Below are 17413 nucleotides of genomic sequence, written 5' to 3'. Positions count from 1 at the left end.
GCCCAGAGAGCACGCGTGCCCCACCCATTCCCAACTGCAGTCTAGGAGCCCAGAGAGCACTGCGTGCCCCACCCATTCCCAACTGCAGTCTCGCCAATGCTGCAAGCTGCTGGAGTCTCCAGACTGAGATGCTGTTTTCCTGCCAAAATAGGAACGTGTCTCTTTTATAAAGGGTTTCCTTGCACAGTGAAGTAGCAAAATCAATTATATTTTACTTGCTGTTTTTTAAAAGGTGTATTTCTGAAAGGAAGGAATGAAAGCCTTCATTTCCCACTGATTTTTATCATTAAAACCCAAGGCCACTCCAAAGGTCTCTAAGGCAAGGGACACACATAGGGGACAGCTTGTGGAGAGCCAGAGGGATGGAGGATTGTGATTTAGGTCAAGAGCACACACACACAGGAAAACATAACAAGGGCTGGAATGCCTTCCTGGAAAGTAGCACTTACCAGCAAGGTCCAGGTTTTGCTTTCAAAAAGCCCATACCAGGAGTGTGGCAGAGGAAAGAGATCCTCAACAAGAGATTTGGGGCTCAGACACAACACCTTCCCCTCCCCCAAAAGAGACAAATAAAATTAAAGGCAGGTTGGGCAGGATATACAGTGCTGGCTACATTTGTATCAACTTGATACAAGCTAGAATCACCATTGTGAAACTGTTTCCATAATACTGTTCTGAAGGCAAGTGACTAATGATGTGGAAGAGCCCAGTGAATTGCGGGTAGTGCTACCCCTGCACAGGTGTATATAAAGGAAGGCGGCTGAGCCAGCCATGAGCAAGCCAATAAGCCACACTCCTCCAAAGGTCTGTCCGCTTCAGTTCCTGCCTCCAGGTTCCTGCCTCCAGGTTCCTGCCTCCAGGTTCCTGCCCTGACTTTCCTCGGTGGTGGAGTGTGACCTGAGAGTTGTGAGCTATAATGAACACTTTCCATACCTTTGGTCAGTGTTTTATTGTAGCAGTAGAAACCCTAAGATGGATGGTATCTACTTCAGCTGGAACTTTTGAGAACACACCATGGAAATCCCTCAGTAACTCAGCAACTGAGCTTATATGAACTTACTTTCTTTCTTTCTTTCTTTCTTTCTTTCTTTCTTTCTTTCTTTCTTTCTTTCCTTCCTTCCTTCCTTCCTTCCTTCCTTCCTTCCTTCCTTCTCTTCCTCCTTCCCTCTCTTCCTCCTTCCCTCTCTTCCTCTCTTTTTTAATGTGGAGATTTATAAACCAAGTCTCAGAGGTCGTCATTATGCTTAGGGTAAGGAGCCCAAGAAAGTACTTGACTGTTTATGAGACGCTGAGAGGCAATCACAGTAATGTCAGCGGGAACACCATGGACCACTAACACATCTATCTCTAGACACAAAGAAGAAATGAATAAATAGCACAAATAATTTAAGATGTGATCACTCAGAAGCCAGGAGCCCTTCCCAGAACCCCATCGCTGTTCAGTCATAGTTTCAACAGAAAAGTCATCACACACACACAAAATATCAATCAATCAATCAGTGAGGTGCTTTAAAGACCACAGTGTGCTACGAACTGTCCTTGATTCAGGAGTCATCAGAAGTCTGCCTGCTGGCGCTTATCTATCAGGGTAGCTAGTGAGACTAAATGGTTCCCTAGCCAACCCCAGGTTAGAAAGTGACAAACCCGGGAAGTAGGGAATAGCATCAGAAGACAGGAAGGGATGCTAGCATGAAGGAGGAGGGGAACCAAAAGCAGGTGAAGCTAGAATCTCAAGGAAAGCAGCAGCCACAATGTTTAATACAGAATCACAAATGGCTGGACAGAAGCTGGAGGACATTGGGTGACCCATAACCAGGAGATTCAGAGCCAGGGTAGGTGAGGACAGGAAGGCGTGCTGTGAAATAATCCTTTTGTACACTGTGAAGATTTGTCGCTGTCATTGGTTTAATAAAGAAGCTGACTGACCAGTAGCTGAGCAGGAGAAAGTTAGATGGGAAAGCCAAACTGAGAATGCTGGGAAGGAGAAGGGTGGAGTTAGGCGTCACCAACCAGATGCAGAGGGAACCGGAGATGAACGTGCCGCGCTAATAAAGGTGCCACCATGTGGCAGAGCATAAATAAGGAACTGGGTTAACTTAAAATATAAGAACTAGTTAGTAATAAACCTGAGCTATTGGCTGAGCATTTATAAATGATATTAAGCCTCTATGTGGTAATTTGGAAGCAGCTACCGGGACGGAGAGCAGGTGGTCAGGACAGAAAAACTCTAACTGCAAAGGTTAGAAGGAACAAACACAAATACTTTTTTTAAAAAGAGAGCTATTATAAAGATACACTTTGTATTTAAAGGAAAATACACAATGAACAAACACCTGGGAAACAAAAACCTTTACAAACAGAAATTAGAGAAGTAAAATTATTCCAAGTTTTAAAACCTACCTGTTAGATATAGGACAACAAGCTACACACAACAGAAGAAAAGCTCAATGAACTTGAAAACAGATTTAGCCCAATGACAAACACTGAAGTTGAGAGAGGCTGAAGACAGACCTCTAGGGCAGCGTCAAGCTCCCTAAGTTATATCTCACTAGACTTCTAAAGGGAAAGTACACAAATTGGATGGAAAAAATGTATCTCAAGACATGTGAACTTTTTATTTTTCCAAGTTGGTAGAAAAATATCAAACCATGAAATAAGATGAACACCCCCCCCCCCAAGAAAGCCAGGTTTGAGCCCACCTTTAATCCCAGTGCTCGGGAGGCAGAGAGAGTTCTGTGCGTTCCAGGCCAGCCTGGGCTGGTTAGCAAAGACCTTGACTTGAAAAATACAAATGAGGGTGTGGAAAACTGTCCAGCAGTTAGAAGCAGACTGCTCTCCCAGAAGCCTAGGTTTCAGTCCCAGCACCCACACATCCACTCCCAACCACCTATAACTCCAGTTCCAGGGGACTGACACCCTCCTCAGGCCTCGGCAGGTGCAGGAACACATGTGGAGTAGAGACATACAATAAGACATCTATTCAGGCAAAAACACTCATCCACATAGAAATAAATGTATTTTTAGAATGAATGAATGAGCAAAATTCCAAAATAAAATGAAATGAAAACACTTTTAGATCATCAAAAACTGGAAGAAGCTGTCGTCGGCAGAGTTCAATACCCGAGACGCCACACGGTGGAAAGAGAGGGCTGACTACCGCAAGTTGTTCTCTGACCTACATACATGTGGCATACATGCACACAAAATAAACAAAGGACTGTTGGTTCATCAAGAAGATACTGTGGTAAGAAATTGCTTGTTTGTTCCCAGCTGCCCAGACCAGAAATAATTACACAGAAACTATATTAATTACAACACTGCTTGGCCAATAGCTTAGGCTTCTAAATTAACTAACTCTTACATCTTAAATTGACCCATTCCTATTATTTTATATTTTACCACAAGGCTCCTGGTTTACCAGTAAGGTTCTAGGGTGTCTGTCTCCTTCGGCAGCTACATGGCATCCCCCTGACTCTGCCTTCTTTTCTCCTCTATCTCTGCTTGGAATTCCTGCTTTGCTCTATGCTGCACTGCCATAGGCCCAAAACAGCTTCTTTATTGACCAATGATAATAAAATATATTCACAGCACACAGAGGGGAATACCACATCAAGATACAATATTAAATGTACATATAGGTACCAGCTAGTTTTATGTCAATTTGGTACAAGCTGGAGTCATCAGCTTGAGGAAGGGGCCACAACTGAGAAAATGCCTCCATAAGATCAGGCTATAGGCAAGCCTGCAGTTTTCTTAATTAGTGATTGATTAGAGGGGGCCCAACCTCTTCTGGGTGGGGCCATTTCTGAGCTAATGGTCCTGGGTTCTATAAGAAACCAGGCTGAGAGCTGGAGAGATGGCTTAGAGGTTAAGAGCATTGGCTGCTCTTCCAGAGGTCCTGAGTTCAATTCCCAGCAACCACATGATGGCTCACAATCATCTGTAATGAGATCTGGTGGCCTCTTCTGGCATGCAGGCATGCATGCATACAGAACACTGAATATATAATAAATAAAACAAAAGAAAGCAGGCTGAGCAAGCCTTGAGTAGTAAACTGGAAGGCAGCACCCTCCATGGCCTCTGTATCAGCTCCTTCCTCCAGGTTCCTGCCCTGTTTGAGTTCATCTGACTTCCTTAGATATGGAAGTGTAAGTCAAATAAACTCTTTCCTCCCCAACTTGCTTTGGTCATAACCTTTCATCACAGCAACAGTGACCTAACAAATAACTAAAATAAAACATGATGCAAAAATAGAAACAATTTAAGTAGATATCTCAGTGGGCAATGCACAAGTGTGAAGAGCTGAGTTTGGATCCCTGGCACCATGTAGAAAGGAAAGCTGGGTGTAACACACACATACACACCTGTAACCCCAGATCTGAAGAAGCACAAGACCAGGCTCTTTCTGATCAGTCAGTCTAGCCAACCTGGTGAGTTCCAGGTTCAGTGAGGCGAGAGGACTGGGCGTGTTGGTGCACACCTTTAATCCCAGCACTCAGGAGGCAGAGACAGGCGGATCCCTGAGTTAGAGGTCAACCTGGTCTACAGAGCAAGTTCCAGGATAGCCAGGGCTAGAGACCCCGCAGTGGGGGTCTCGGACTCTGACCTCCACACAAGCATGCACAGGTGAGGACACCTGTGTACACAACTCTATATACATGCATATACCACATGCACACAATGAAAATATTAGACTCTGTTTCTTAGAAAATATCAATAAAGTCAATGAACTGCCGGGCGGTGGTGGCTCACACCTGTAATCCCAGCACTCGGGAGGCAGAGGCAGACAGATCTCTTTAAGTTTGAGTCCAGTCTGGTCTAGAGTGAGTTCCAGGACAGTCAAGGTTGTTACATACCCTGTCTTGAAAAAAGAAACCAAAAAAAAAAAAAAAAAGAACTCAACAGAAAGAGACTGTCAATTTCAGGAAAGAAAGAAAGAGCACAGAAAAATCCTTAAAACATTAGAAGAAACTGAGACTCCTGTGAAGAATTTGAGTCTACAAACAACTTGTATGTGCTAGACAAATTTCTGAAAAATCAGTAAAGCTGTCACAAGAAGAAGAAATTCCAAATCACTTTATGTCTGCTATATGACCAAAGTCATAATTTTTAAGACTTATTTTAGTTCTCTCTCTCTCTCTCTCTCTCTCTCTCTCTCTCTCTCTCTCTCTGTGTGTGTGTGTGTGTGTGTGTGTGTGTGTGTATCTGTGCAGGTCAGTGCAAGTGCCCAGGGTGGCCAACAGCAGGCAGGGGAACCCCTGGAGCAGGAGTTACAGACTGTGATGAACCTCCTGACATGGTGCTGGGAACTGAACTTGGGTCCACTGGAAGAGCAGAATGTATTCTTAACCACTGGGCCTTTTCTCCAGCCCTCCTGACGAAGTTATGCCAACCTAGGCATCCCAGCAGCTTTACCGGTGAATTCTATCAAAACTGAAGATACGAACAACATCAAAATCCAAATTTTCCCAGGGGTAGGGCTACAGCTCATACTAAAATACTTGTCTAGCACAAGCAAGGCCCTAGATTTGGTGGTCAGCACTGAAAGGGGGAAAATACTAGATAAAAATAGTGTGTGTGGTGTTGCACTCATACATGCCTGTAATCTGTAATCCCTCCACTTGGGAGGTGGGGCCAGGAGGATCAGAAGTTCAAGGTCATCCTCAGCTTCCTCAACTCCCTGTGAGTTCAACACCAACCTGGGTTACATAAGCCCCATAAAAACAAGTGTACACACAACACACAGTTCTTTTTGATGCAAAGAGGAGAGAACCCATCTATGAGGCTGTCACAGTGTCGACACCAAGAAACAGATAAGGATTTTTTTACCATAAAACTATGGACACCTCAGAGTATGGGGCATCATGTGCACTGGCTTAAAACACCTTTTAGATCACCCTGCTTCACCACAGTGACAGGATTAAAGAGGGAAGCAGTATCACCATCTCCACAGATTCAGGAAGAATAGCTGATAGCATTCGGTCCCAAAGGCACCGGGACAGTGGCTCGGTCCATCCCCAGAAGGCACATATGCACAGCCAAGCACAGTGGGGCACACTTGTAACCCCACCTCCAGGGAGGCAGATTCGGGTGGGCCCCCCAGGCTCACTGCCCAGACAGCACAGCCTACTTGGCGAGTTCCAGGCCAGTGATAGGCTATCTCAAATGAACAGAGCACAGAACCTAAGCAATCATACCCAAGGTTGACCTCTGGCCTCCATAAGCACACAGATGTGCACACAAACATAAAAACCCTCTCAGCACACTAGGAATACTGTGGGCATTTCTTTGGCTTGATAAAACAGAAACCTATGTCTGGGGCTGGAGAGATGGCTCAGAGGTTAAGAGCACTAGCTGCTCTTCCAGAGGTCCTGAGTTCAATTCTCAGAAACCACATGGTGGCTCACAACCATCTGAAATGAGATCTGGTGCCCTCTTCTGGTGTGCAGACATACATGCAGGCAGAATGCTGTATACATAATAAATAAATACATCTTTCAAAAAACAGTCCTTTATACTTATAAAATAAATAAATAAACAAACAAACCTATGTCTGACATCATGAGATGTCTTTTTTGGTTGTTTTTTGTTTGTTTGTTTGTTTGTTTGTTTGTTTTTTCTTTATTCTTTTTCCTTGAGAACAAGAATAAGGCATTACTGGGCAGTGGTGGCATGCCTTTAATCCCAGCACTCAGGAGGCAGAGGCAGCCAGATTTCTGTGAGTTCGAGGCCAGCCTGGTCTACAAGATCAAGTTCCAGGACAGGCTCCAAAGCTACTCAAAAAAACCCTGTCTCAAAAAACCACACACAGTGGGCAAGATCTAGATAGTTATTATGTACAGTGTTCTGCCTGCCTATATGCCTGCACTGCAGGCCAGAGGAGGGCACCAAATCTCATCATAGATGGTTGAGAGCCACCATGTGGGTGCTGGGAATTGAATTTAATACCTCTGGAAGAGCAGTCAGTGCTCTTATTCTCTGAGCCATCTCTCCAGCCCTGGGGGCACGCATCTTTAATCCCAGCTCTTGTGAGGCATAGGCAGGAGGACCTCTGAGTTCAAAGCCAGCCTGGTCTACAGAGTGAGTTCCAGGATAGCCAGGGCTGCACAGAGAAACCCTGTCTCAAGCTCTCCCCTCAAAAAAAAAGGAGCTGTTAGGTGACTGTACTTACCTAAACAACGCCTACACCACAAAGCTGTGGAAAAGAAGAGAACACACAAGACCAGCAAGAACAGGTTACGGTCCTGGACCCTTCGGGACATGGTTGCGATGCATAGCAGTGTGTATGAAGACCACAGAGTCGCCAAGAAGGACTTGTGTTTGGTGGGATGCTACAGAAAATGACCGAGGTAAATGTGAGGAGGGGGAAAAATAATTCCCTATTAGTTGTTGACTGAAAAATGCAGCTGATTAGTGAAGGCTCACCAGGAAAGGAGCTGACCCAGAATGTGCCAGACAAAAGCTCGATTGCTATTCATCTACCCAGGAGGGCACTTGTCAAAATGCCAAAGTTGGTGCTGGAGAGATGGCTGAGAGGTTAAGAGCACTGGCTGCTCTTGCAGAGGACCCAAGTTTGGTTTCCAGCACCCACATCAGGCAGCTCCCAATCACCTGTAACTTCAGTTCCAGGACATCCAGTGCCCTACCAAGGACACATGTATGCACATAAATTCATGCACGTGTGCACACACACACACTATCTTTAAGGGGGGAAAGCCACAAATTTGACTTGCAAAAGTTTCCATAGACAGTACTAAATCCCGTGGCCAGCCACTGCAGCTTTCAGTTCCGGTTAAAGAAGCCACTGCTGCTAAGCAGTGGTGGCCCACGCTTTTAATCCCAGCACTCGGGAGGTAGTAGCAAGTGGATATCTGTGAGTTCAAGGCCAGCCTGGTTTACAAAGTGAGTTCCAGAACAGCCAGAGCTGTTACACAGAGAAACCCTGCCTCAGAAAACAAAACACAAAACAAACAAGAAAAGAAAAAAAGAAGAAGCCACTGCTGAGGTGAGAGACAGCCAGACCCCGGTGTGAGGAAGAACTGTGCTGGACACCTGTCTCCCAGATCTGGGGGGCTCTCAACCCAAATCTTAGAAAACAAACCTTGGGGGAGGCCAGCACACACCTGTAGCTGAGCGACGGCACTGAGGCCTGTGGCTGTGTCTCTCTTGAAAAGTGTGGATGACAAAATAAGGCTGATAAGCACACTCTCACCTGCACACACTGTGTTAGGAGAAAGAGACCTGGCACTGGTGGTGCACGCCTTTAATCCCAGCGGAAGCAGAGGTAGGGGATCTCTGTGAGTTCAAAGCTAGCCATGTCTAACAAAACAAGTTCCAGGACAATCAGGGCTAAACAGAGAAACCAGGTCTGGGGGTGGGGGTAAGATCTACGCCTAAGTTGGATACTAACCCCAGGGAGATGAGACATGGAGGAGAAAGAGGAAGGTGAGGCTAGGGTCCTCTGGCTGTCAAAATTCTTTGAGGCGTCTCCATTACCAGCCATGGAAACATGGAGCCAAGAAAAATGTATTGTTTTTCCCCCAGTTAAGCAAACATTTGTGTATCAAACCTCTGCCTGAAGCGGGTGGGAAAGCAGAAGCCATTACTCTCTGATTGAGCCTGGTGTTTCTGAAATGCAGGTACAACAAGCTGTAATAACAGTCACTCCTAGCTTATGACACTCGGAATATGCTCCGTATGGAGTTCCTCTCTTCAAGACATGTGATAAACTGCCGTGATTTCACTCAGGACAACCACTGTCCTGAATCCCGAGTTCCTCCCCACAGCTAAGCGGATGTCTATGTTGCCAGTGGACACATCCTGACGTATCCTACCCCCGCTGCCAACTGGTGATGTCCCCAAGCTTGGGCGCCAGCACTCTCAAGGCCTGGTGCCCACCAAGATTACCAAGCAGCTTCCCTGTGCCAGGCTTTGCCATCTACAAACCTGATTTATTTTTTCCAATAAGAGAAAAAATATAAGACCTTCTGAGCAAAGGATGCCTAATATACATCACAATATTTATTTTTGGTGGAGGACTAGATCGGTCTTGCGGGAAAGCTGGGGAAAAGGCATCTTGTGAACATGGATATAAATCTGTCACTCTGAACACCTCGGGGAATCTATATTCCCCCCCTCCCCCGCTAACTCTACTGTGAAATAAACCGCTGACTTCTTTACAGGGATCATTTTATTTGTTTCTTGTCTAACACTAAAGACAGAGTTAAGGATGTGAGGCCCAGGAAGCAATTGCTTCTCTAATGCCCAGTCTCCCAAAAGACTGGCAACCCAGAGAGAAGGTTGAGAGACATCCATCTGCAGGTGTTAACAGTGGCTGGCCGCTGAGGCACGAAGTTCTACGGAGGAGTTGGGAGGGTGTGGCTTGGCTCAAGATACAAGAGTCTCACAAGAGATGTGTCCAGTTATTACAGCTTGTCTCCACAAAGTCAAATGAACTACACAGCAAGGCAAGAAGGAAGCGGAGGAGCAGAGAAGGCACAAAGTATCTCCAATGGATCTGCAAGCTAGCTCTTCAGGGCGAAGCCATCTCGGTCTGAGCCATCCCTAATATGAATCATCCCGCGCATCTCCCAGACTCCAATTCACATGCTACAGAGAACACAGCGCCTTTTCATTTTCTTACCTGTCCCTGGTCCCAGTGATGATAAATCAGAAACACAGAGAAACCACACATCACTAATGAACCAGCCTACTAATGAGAAGCAAAGATCACTCGCCAAGATGACAACATCACCTGTCACAGCCAGCAATATCCTGGAGGCTCGGGGTGGCAGGTCCCAAGGGTAGAGCCAGGGACACGTCTTGCCAAGCCAAAGGCACTTTGGGACAATTAAAAGCATCCTCCAGGCAGGAAAGGGTTCATTCGCCTCCGCCCCCTTCAAATTAGCCTTGGAAAATTACTGATACTTCTAGTCAACCTCTTGGGTGGCTGAGCCATTAAGCCCTTAAACCTGGCTGGAGGTTCCTGTCAGCCTCCTTGGAAATCACAGGTGTTCTTGGGGCAAAGATCCAGCCTCAGCTAGCAGCAGTCTTAACTGTTCATTTATAGATCTCTCTCTCTCTCTCTCTCTCTCTCTCTCTCTCTCTCTCTCTCTCTCTCTGTGTGTGTGTGTGTGTGTGTGTACACATGTTAGGGAGGGTGCACACATACAAATATGCATGCATATGGAGGTCAGAGGTCGACCTCACGTTTTTGGTGTTATCCATCCTGCTTTTGCTCTTCCTCTAAGAACGGCAATTCTTTCCACATTTATTTAGCTTGTGGGGAGAGGTGCAACACACGCCACAGCTCCTCAGTGATGGCCAAGGGACAATTTTGAGGAACAGTTCCCTCATTCCATCATGTGAGTCTCAGAGATCAAAGTGAAATTGTCAGGCCTGGCAGCAGGTGCCTTAACATGGCCTTTTTTTTTTTTCATTAGGCTGACTGGCCAAGAAGTCTAAGGATCCATCTGTCTCTACCTCCCCGTGACTGGGATAAGGACACACCACCAAGCTCTGCTTTTTGACATGGGTTCTGAGGTTCAAACTCAGGTCCTCAAGCACTTTACCAACTGACCGATCTCCCCAGACGTCTGAGGTAGGGTTTCTATTGCTGTGAGGAAACACCATGACCACGCAACTCTTACAAAAAAGGACAACATCTCACTGTGGTGACTCGCTTACAGTTCAGCATTTCAGTCCATTGTCATCATGGTGTGCATGGCAGCATGCAGGCAGACATGGGGCTGGAGAGGTAGCTGAGAATCCTACATCTTACAGGCAACAGGGAATTAACTGTAACACTGGGTGGTATTTTGAACACAGAATACCTCAAAGCCTTCCCCCACAGTGATACGTGTCTTCCAACAAAGCCACATGTCCTAATAGTGCCACCCCTGTAGCTTATGGGGACAATTACATTCAAATCACCACACCAGCCCAATTCACAGATCTTGAACAAGATGAACCAATATTCAAGTAAATGCCATATCAGAGCCAAGGACTAGGATAGCTCCATAAACACAGCAATAAACAGGGAGGCAGGGGAAGGGAAGACTGCTCCCTGAATTCTGGTCTCTTGGTTTTACCATAACAAGACCAAAACCCGGACCATAGCCAGAGGTCAGCCCGGGCTGGGTTCTTCACGGGACTATGTGAGGTGACACAGGAGAGTCCAGGGCCAACTGGACAATGAAGCAGAAATTCAATCCAGGTTCTCTTTGCCCAGACAGGCACTTCAGGAAGAGGAACCAGAAGGAATGGTTCCCTCCTATATTTTGTCCAAAAGTAAAATATGGGCTAGAAGGACACCAAAACCAGAGACCAGTATCATGACCCTAGGTTGACCATTCCGTTTGACAAAAGCCCCCTTCGTTGGGAGGGACCCATAAGGTTTTTCAGATCAGCGACCTCCCTACCATCACGAATTCAGGACAGTGTAAATTATTTCTCTGGAATGTGATGCTAATGGGGAGCCCATACCCAACTCTTACCGTATGTAATAAAGCCTGAGCTTGAATCCACAGACCACCTGCCAATGGACAGGACTGCCATTCCCTACCAAACATGTCCAGCCTGCAGTCCTCAGGCTGCACAGGTCCCAGGACAGCTATGGATTCATCGCAGCACATATGGAGATGCTACCATACCACAGAGCTAAAAGGCATCCCTGTGGGTCCACACGCTCCTCAGAGCTGGAAAAGACGCTGTTAACAAGCCTGTCCCCTTTGCATTCCAGCCAGCATCTTTGCCCTTCATGAGCACAAGCTGTAGAGCCAATCATCCCCATCTCCCAAGTTCAATAAGAGTGTTGGGAAGCCGGGCGATGGTGGCGCATGCCTTTAATCCCAGCACTTGGGAGGCAGAGGCAGGTGGATCTCTGTGAGTTTGAGACCAGCCTGGTCTACAGAGCTAGTTCCAGGACAGGCTCCAAAGCCACAGAGAAACCCTGTCTCGAAAAACCAAAAAAAAAAAAAAAAAAAAAAAAAAAAAAAAAAGAGTGTTGGGAATAACTAAATTCATCAACATTTAGATAGTTATTAATGGGTACAAGCTAGAGACACAACAGTATCAATCACTGCCACCAAAACCATCATCACACGATTACACTTGACCTCATGGGACTAAGAGGTGCAGGAGGTGGAGAAAGTCCAATTACTAAGGTGTCCCTGACTGTCACTGTCATAGAAGTCTACAGAGGGGCCAGAGCTGGACCAGTGTCCACCAATGGCCTACCACCTCTCTTTCATTCAATCCTATAGGAAGATCCAGGCAGGAAGGGACGTAGCTTGCCCAAAGACAGACAGCGGGCAGCTAAGACACCGACCCTTGTTCTCTTGGTCCCCCCCCACTCCAACACATTGCCTTCTCCAAGGTTCCAAAACTGGGAGGTGATGAAGAATTTTCTGACGCATGGATAGCCAGAACTTGCAACTTCAACCCATCTTATCAGCACAGGCTTCACACCCACATCCATCTCTCAAACCAGAATGTTCACAGATACATTTACTCGATCGGGAGCCAGAGCGTCCAGTTACCTTCCATTCCCATCTATCACCTTCTCTGATTCTGTCCCCATGTTTATTTTCACTTTAAAAAATCTCATCTCATAAGAACAGGGCTCTTTTTATCTGATGCTAGCTCTCCTTCTCCTTGGGTCTAATCAATCCGTGTCTGGAAATAAACAAACCAGAGACAAATGCCACGGTCCCTTTGTGGAAAACAGGCACCTTTAAAATGATTCAGTCCTAGGCATGACACAGAGAGAGACAGAAGGAGAACCACACACAGACAGCTCCAATGGTAGGTCCTGTGGATGCCTCCTCCGGTGGGACAGCAGGGACAGTCACCGTCTGTTAACTTCTAAAGGACTCCACCCACCATGTTCAGAAGGCAGATATGGGGCAGGGTTCAAAGTCAAGCACCCCGAGAAGACCACAGGTCTCCAACCACGACTGTGATTATAGCTCAGCGCCCACCACTCTGAGGAGCTTGCAATCTCCAAGTCGGAATGAGGAAGCTGTGGAAGAGCAGCTGCAAGGACCCACGAGCACGAGCGACAGCCAGGGTGTAGGAGATGACACATCACAGATGAGGATACCTGGCAACAACGCGGGCCTCTTCCCACTGTTTTACTTCACACCCACCTGTAAAGCATAGAGCTCTCGCACCTCCTACCAGCCCCAGTCACTGCAGGGAGTGGGAACCCCAGCCTCTGCTAGTAACAGAGGCCGACTCTGCATGGACAGAGCCAAGTTCCTCCCTAGCAGTCGGGCTCACCGTCACCACCCACCCACCCCATCAGGGAGGCTCCAACCCAGCCTTGCAGAAGGGTTGCTGTACCTCTTCCACACTAGTGAATTCTCAATCCTTTTGGAGATCTTTTTGACAGTTTCTTGGCAGCTCTAGGCATCCCAGGAGAAACGGCATGCATGCATGCGACATATGCGTGATTGATTTCACCGGGGGTTGCAGCCCACCAAGGAGGTTCAGACGAGTGTAAAGAGGGCCTATATTGGGAAGCAGCTCTGGGAAAGGGAGAGGCGACTGGGTCTTAAGACAGCCCCTTAACCGAAACAGGAGAAATGACAGCTCTTGCTTGACTGTTGCAAACTCTAGTCTGGTTACCCTTTGAAAGTTGAGTGAGAACTGGGGAACTGCGAGTTGCTCATGCGCACACGTGAGCATGCACACATCAAGGACTTAGGTTCTGCGTGACTTCACAGGTTCTGTGATTGCTTCTTGAGAGCTTCCAACAGGGCTCTGCACAGTCCAAGCAGGCATACATGGTGGCGCTGGGAGGAAGGGCAGCTCCCACACGGGAAGAGGGTAGCCAAGCCCTCCAGTGGCCCAAGTAGATCTTGACCGAGTAGGGAGAGCCTAAGGGTGCTGCCGGCTCTCTCTAGAAATGGTAGCAGGCCTGCTGACTTCCTGCAGTAAACTCAGAGGTCCAGACTGAAGCAGAGCTTTCCTTCTGGGTCCCGAGGAAAGGTAAAGCATCCTCTTCTTTCCAGGGAGGAGACCCTGGCCCATTGCTTGCTCATGTCCCCCTTGTGGCCCGGGGTGTCACTGCAGCCCTCTCTGCTATGCTGGCCACACAGACTACTCTTAGCTGGGGTGGGGCTGAAGATTCAGGTACCTATGGCATCTAGGCAACAGTCTGCAAGCCATGTCTAGGCTGTGTTCGTTTTTGATGTCTTAAACTAAGACTCTGACTCAAAGTGATCTGTCTAAATCCCTCTGTGGTCCAGTCCTTACAGGGAATCGGTTCAAGACCCACCTCATTAAGTCAATAACCTCAGAGTTCTGTAACATTACCACTGCTTTATTGATCATTCCTTCCCTTCTCACATACAATTATGTACAATTGTTGCAAGGCTCGATAGAAGCAGTTAGCAGGAATGCTAGACATCTCTGGTTTGCAAGATGCTGAGAGATTACAAAACAGAACACCAAATACCATATCCTGTTGGGGCTTAGGGAAAGTCAAGACTTAAAGACACACAAGTGAGCAGGAATATTTCTAGTGGCTCTCTCCTGCACAAAGGCAAACTAAGGACCTAGAGTCCTTTCCGCAGTGGCAGGCCAGCAGGGGAAAGCGCAGAGCCCACAGGGATCGGCCTGGAGGTTAGGTAGGGGCCATAAGCTAAAGTCCTAGTTACCCTAAAGTATGCACCGAAGAGTGAGTAACTTTGGAGAGAGAGGCGGTGCTGCAGTGTGCCTGAAGGGTCTCAGGCAAAGCAGGAGCCAGGAGGGGTCAAGAAAAGGGAACCGCTGGTAGCGGGAAGTCTTGGCAGAGGGTGTGTTGGGGTCGGGGGCGGGGGGACGCTTACCTCTTTGATTTTCTCCCGCTGAGCTCGCACTAGACTCTGTGACTCCTTACTCTCATCAGTCCTTGTCCCCAAGACCGGGTGTCGAAGGCGGCTACGGAAAGCATTGTAGTCGAAACTGAACCGGACGCTCCCTTCCTCCTCCCGGGGTCCGGTGAGGCGGGTGCGCCGTAGCCAGCCTTTCCTACGGAGGATACCAACTCGGCGGCCGGGATTGTCCTCGCCCGGGGCCGGAGCCGCGGGGACAGGGTTGGGAGGCGGCTCTTGCTCGGGCACCGGGTGGTGGTCAGTGATTTCAGCCATCACCTCCAGGCCGGGCTGCTGGGTCCGCGAGGTCGAGAAGAGACGCTTGAGGCGAGAGGAGTGGGGCAGCAGGAACAGGGCGCCGAAGCACAGGGTGACGAGGCCCGAGAGGAAGAGCAGGAAAAGGAACTTCTGCGGCAGCCGCAGCCCCCACGACGAGGCCGGGACGAAGCCCGGCACTTTCCTCACGATCATAGCGGCGCGGCCAGCAGCAGGGGGCTGTCAGCTCCGCCGGGGCTCCCGGAGTCCTCAAGGGTGGGGAGCAAGAGCGCAGGGGCTGGTGTCACCAGGCAGGACTGCGCACCCCGAGGCCGCCGCTCTGGGACCCGCCCGAAGTTCAGGGAGTTTGGAGCGAGTCCTCCCGCGCGAGGGCGGGAGTGCGGCGGCCTCGGCGGGGCCCGGGCGAGGGGGGCTGCTCGGCTGGAGCCCGGGCCCGCCGTGCACAGCAGCCTGCCCTCTGCCTGGTCCGCGGAACCCGAGCCCTCCCGCTCCTTCCCGCGCCGGAGCCGTCACATGCCGTCCGCGACGCCCTAGCACGGTGCGCAGGGGCACACGCAGGCCCCAACCCTCCCGCACCCGAAGTTTCAGCCTCTGGAGCAGTTTGCAACGGGAGCCCCCGGGGCTGCAGCGCAAACACCGCTCCTAGAGCGCGCGCCCGGCTGATGGTGACAGCGCGGGGCCCGGTGGTCCCCGCACGTCCACAACTTTGCTGTGCCGCGCGCAGCTGCGGCTCCTGAGGCTTCGCGGGACCCGGGGGCTTCTGACACTCGCGCACGCAGAGGGATGCCCGGGAAGCGCGTGCGAAGCCTGCAGCTGGCCTCGAACAGCCCGGGACTGGACGGCTGCCGCTGAGCCCAAGAGCGCGGGCTCGGGCGCCGCAACTCGTGAGGGCGCGGGTCTCCCGCTGCGATCACCTGTTCCCGGCCCGGCGGCTCCACTCGCCGCGCAGCCTCCCCAGCCGCAGCTCCAGACGGGCCGCCGCCGCTCAGGCTCTCACTGCGACAGCGCCGCCGCCCCGCCCCCCGCCGGCCACGCCCTCAGGCCACTCCCACATGCGCGCCCCGCGCCCCGCCTCCCCGCTCGCCGAGGCGCCGCAGTCTGGCCAATGGGGAGCCTAGTCGGGAGGAATGGGCGGTCTAGTCTGGGCCACGCCCCTTTCCCCAGGACTGGCGCTGCGCTCCCCCATCCTGTGGTCCCAATGGTCCAGCTGCGCGCTGTGGCAAGGGCGGGGTGCAGAGCAAAGCGAGGTCATTGGCTGCTTCCGAGGGATCTCCGTTGGGCCACAGTCACCCATTGGTTTCTGCCCAGCATTCGCTGGACTCCAAACGACCGAGACGCCCCCTCTACCGCCCACCTCTTCCTTGCCCCGCTCTGTGTTTCGGTCTCCCCCGGAAGGGCCAGGAGACCAGGTTGGTCTGGAAGGCTTTGCCCATCCATAGGCAACCCTGCCACTTCTCAGCACCAGCCGGGGATGCTCAGAGCTCAGACCAGCCGCGGTGATACGGCTGATTCGCGCTGGGGGATGGGGATGGCTGGACCAAACCGGAGAGCTGTGGCCGTGGTTAGTTCTGGCTGAATCAGTATTTCAGTGGTCCTTACAAACCGCCACCAAAAGCGTAGCCAAGGCTCTTGGGTGGGGTTAACTAGAGATGCTAACCTGAGAAGCAAGAAGAGAGAGAGGAACAGAAAGACGCGGGATACTGGACATAGGCATGGGTCTTACATACGACATGCATGTAGGTGCATATTTGCATTTTTATGCATACAGAGGCTGCCGGGCGGGTGTGTGCTTGCATGCAAACATACACTTAATTTCAGCACGGACACCCGAGCAATTATACCGAAGTGTACCTACACACGTCTATATTAGCAAACATTGACATGTGCACAGGCGTAGCCATAGACACCTCCACAAGCCCACGCATACACAGGCATGTGTTGTAAGACACGTGTGACCCAGACTCAAAGCACTGTCATCCGTGGAGTTAGTCTGCACCTTCCTTTGCTGTTAAACCTCACCGTGGGCAAAACAACACTGCTGTGTGGGTTTCAGGCAAAAACACTTTCTAGAGACAACAGCAGAGGGAGAGACAATTTAAGAGGTGTAATAGGCGAAGGGGAAAATATCTGTTTCAGCTGCAATTTAAAACGAAATGCGGCATTGACAAGACAGAAAATACTGCAGGGAGGCGGCCCAGGCAGGCTCTCACCTCATAAAGCTTGGTTTTCCTCTGAGGCCTACTGCAGATGGACCACCGAGACTTCTAACCCTGGCCAGG

At 49.6% G+C, this 17413-nt stretch overlaps 1 protein-coding gene across 1 annotated transcript in view; it reads right to left on the bottom strand.

Annotated features, from left to right (window-relative positions):
• The window catches only part of Man1c1 (mannosidase alpha class 1C member 1), a 143739-nt gene extending 127605 nt beyond the window's left edge, over window positions 1–16134 (bottom strand). The window contains exon 1 of the mRNA XM_057784072.1: window positions 14835–16134. Coding sequence (XP_057640055.1) covers window positions 14835–15329 — 495 coding nt within the window. The 5' untranslated portion in view covers window positions 15330–16134. The remainder of the gene's footprint in view (window positions 1–14834) is intronic.
• Window positions 16135–17413: the final 1279 nt, after the last annotated feature.

This window comes from Chionomys nivalis, chromosome 11 (assembly GCF_950005125.1).
Source record: "Chionomys nivalis chromosome 11, mChiNiv1.1, whole genome shotgun sequence".
Lineage (NCBI taxonomy): Eukaryota > Metazoa > Chordata > Mammalia > Rodentia > Cricetidae > Chionomys > Chionomys nivalis.
The sequence above is the reverse complement of the archived record's forward strand: the minus strand, read 5'-3'. Positions and strand labels throughout refer to the sequence as shown.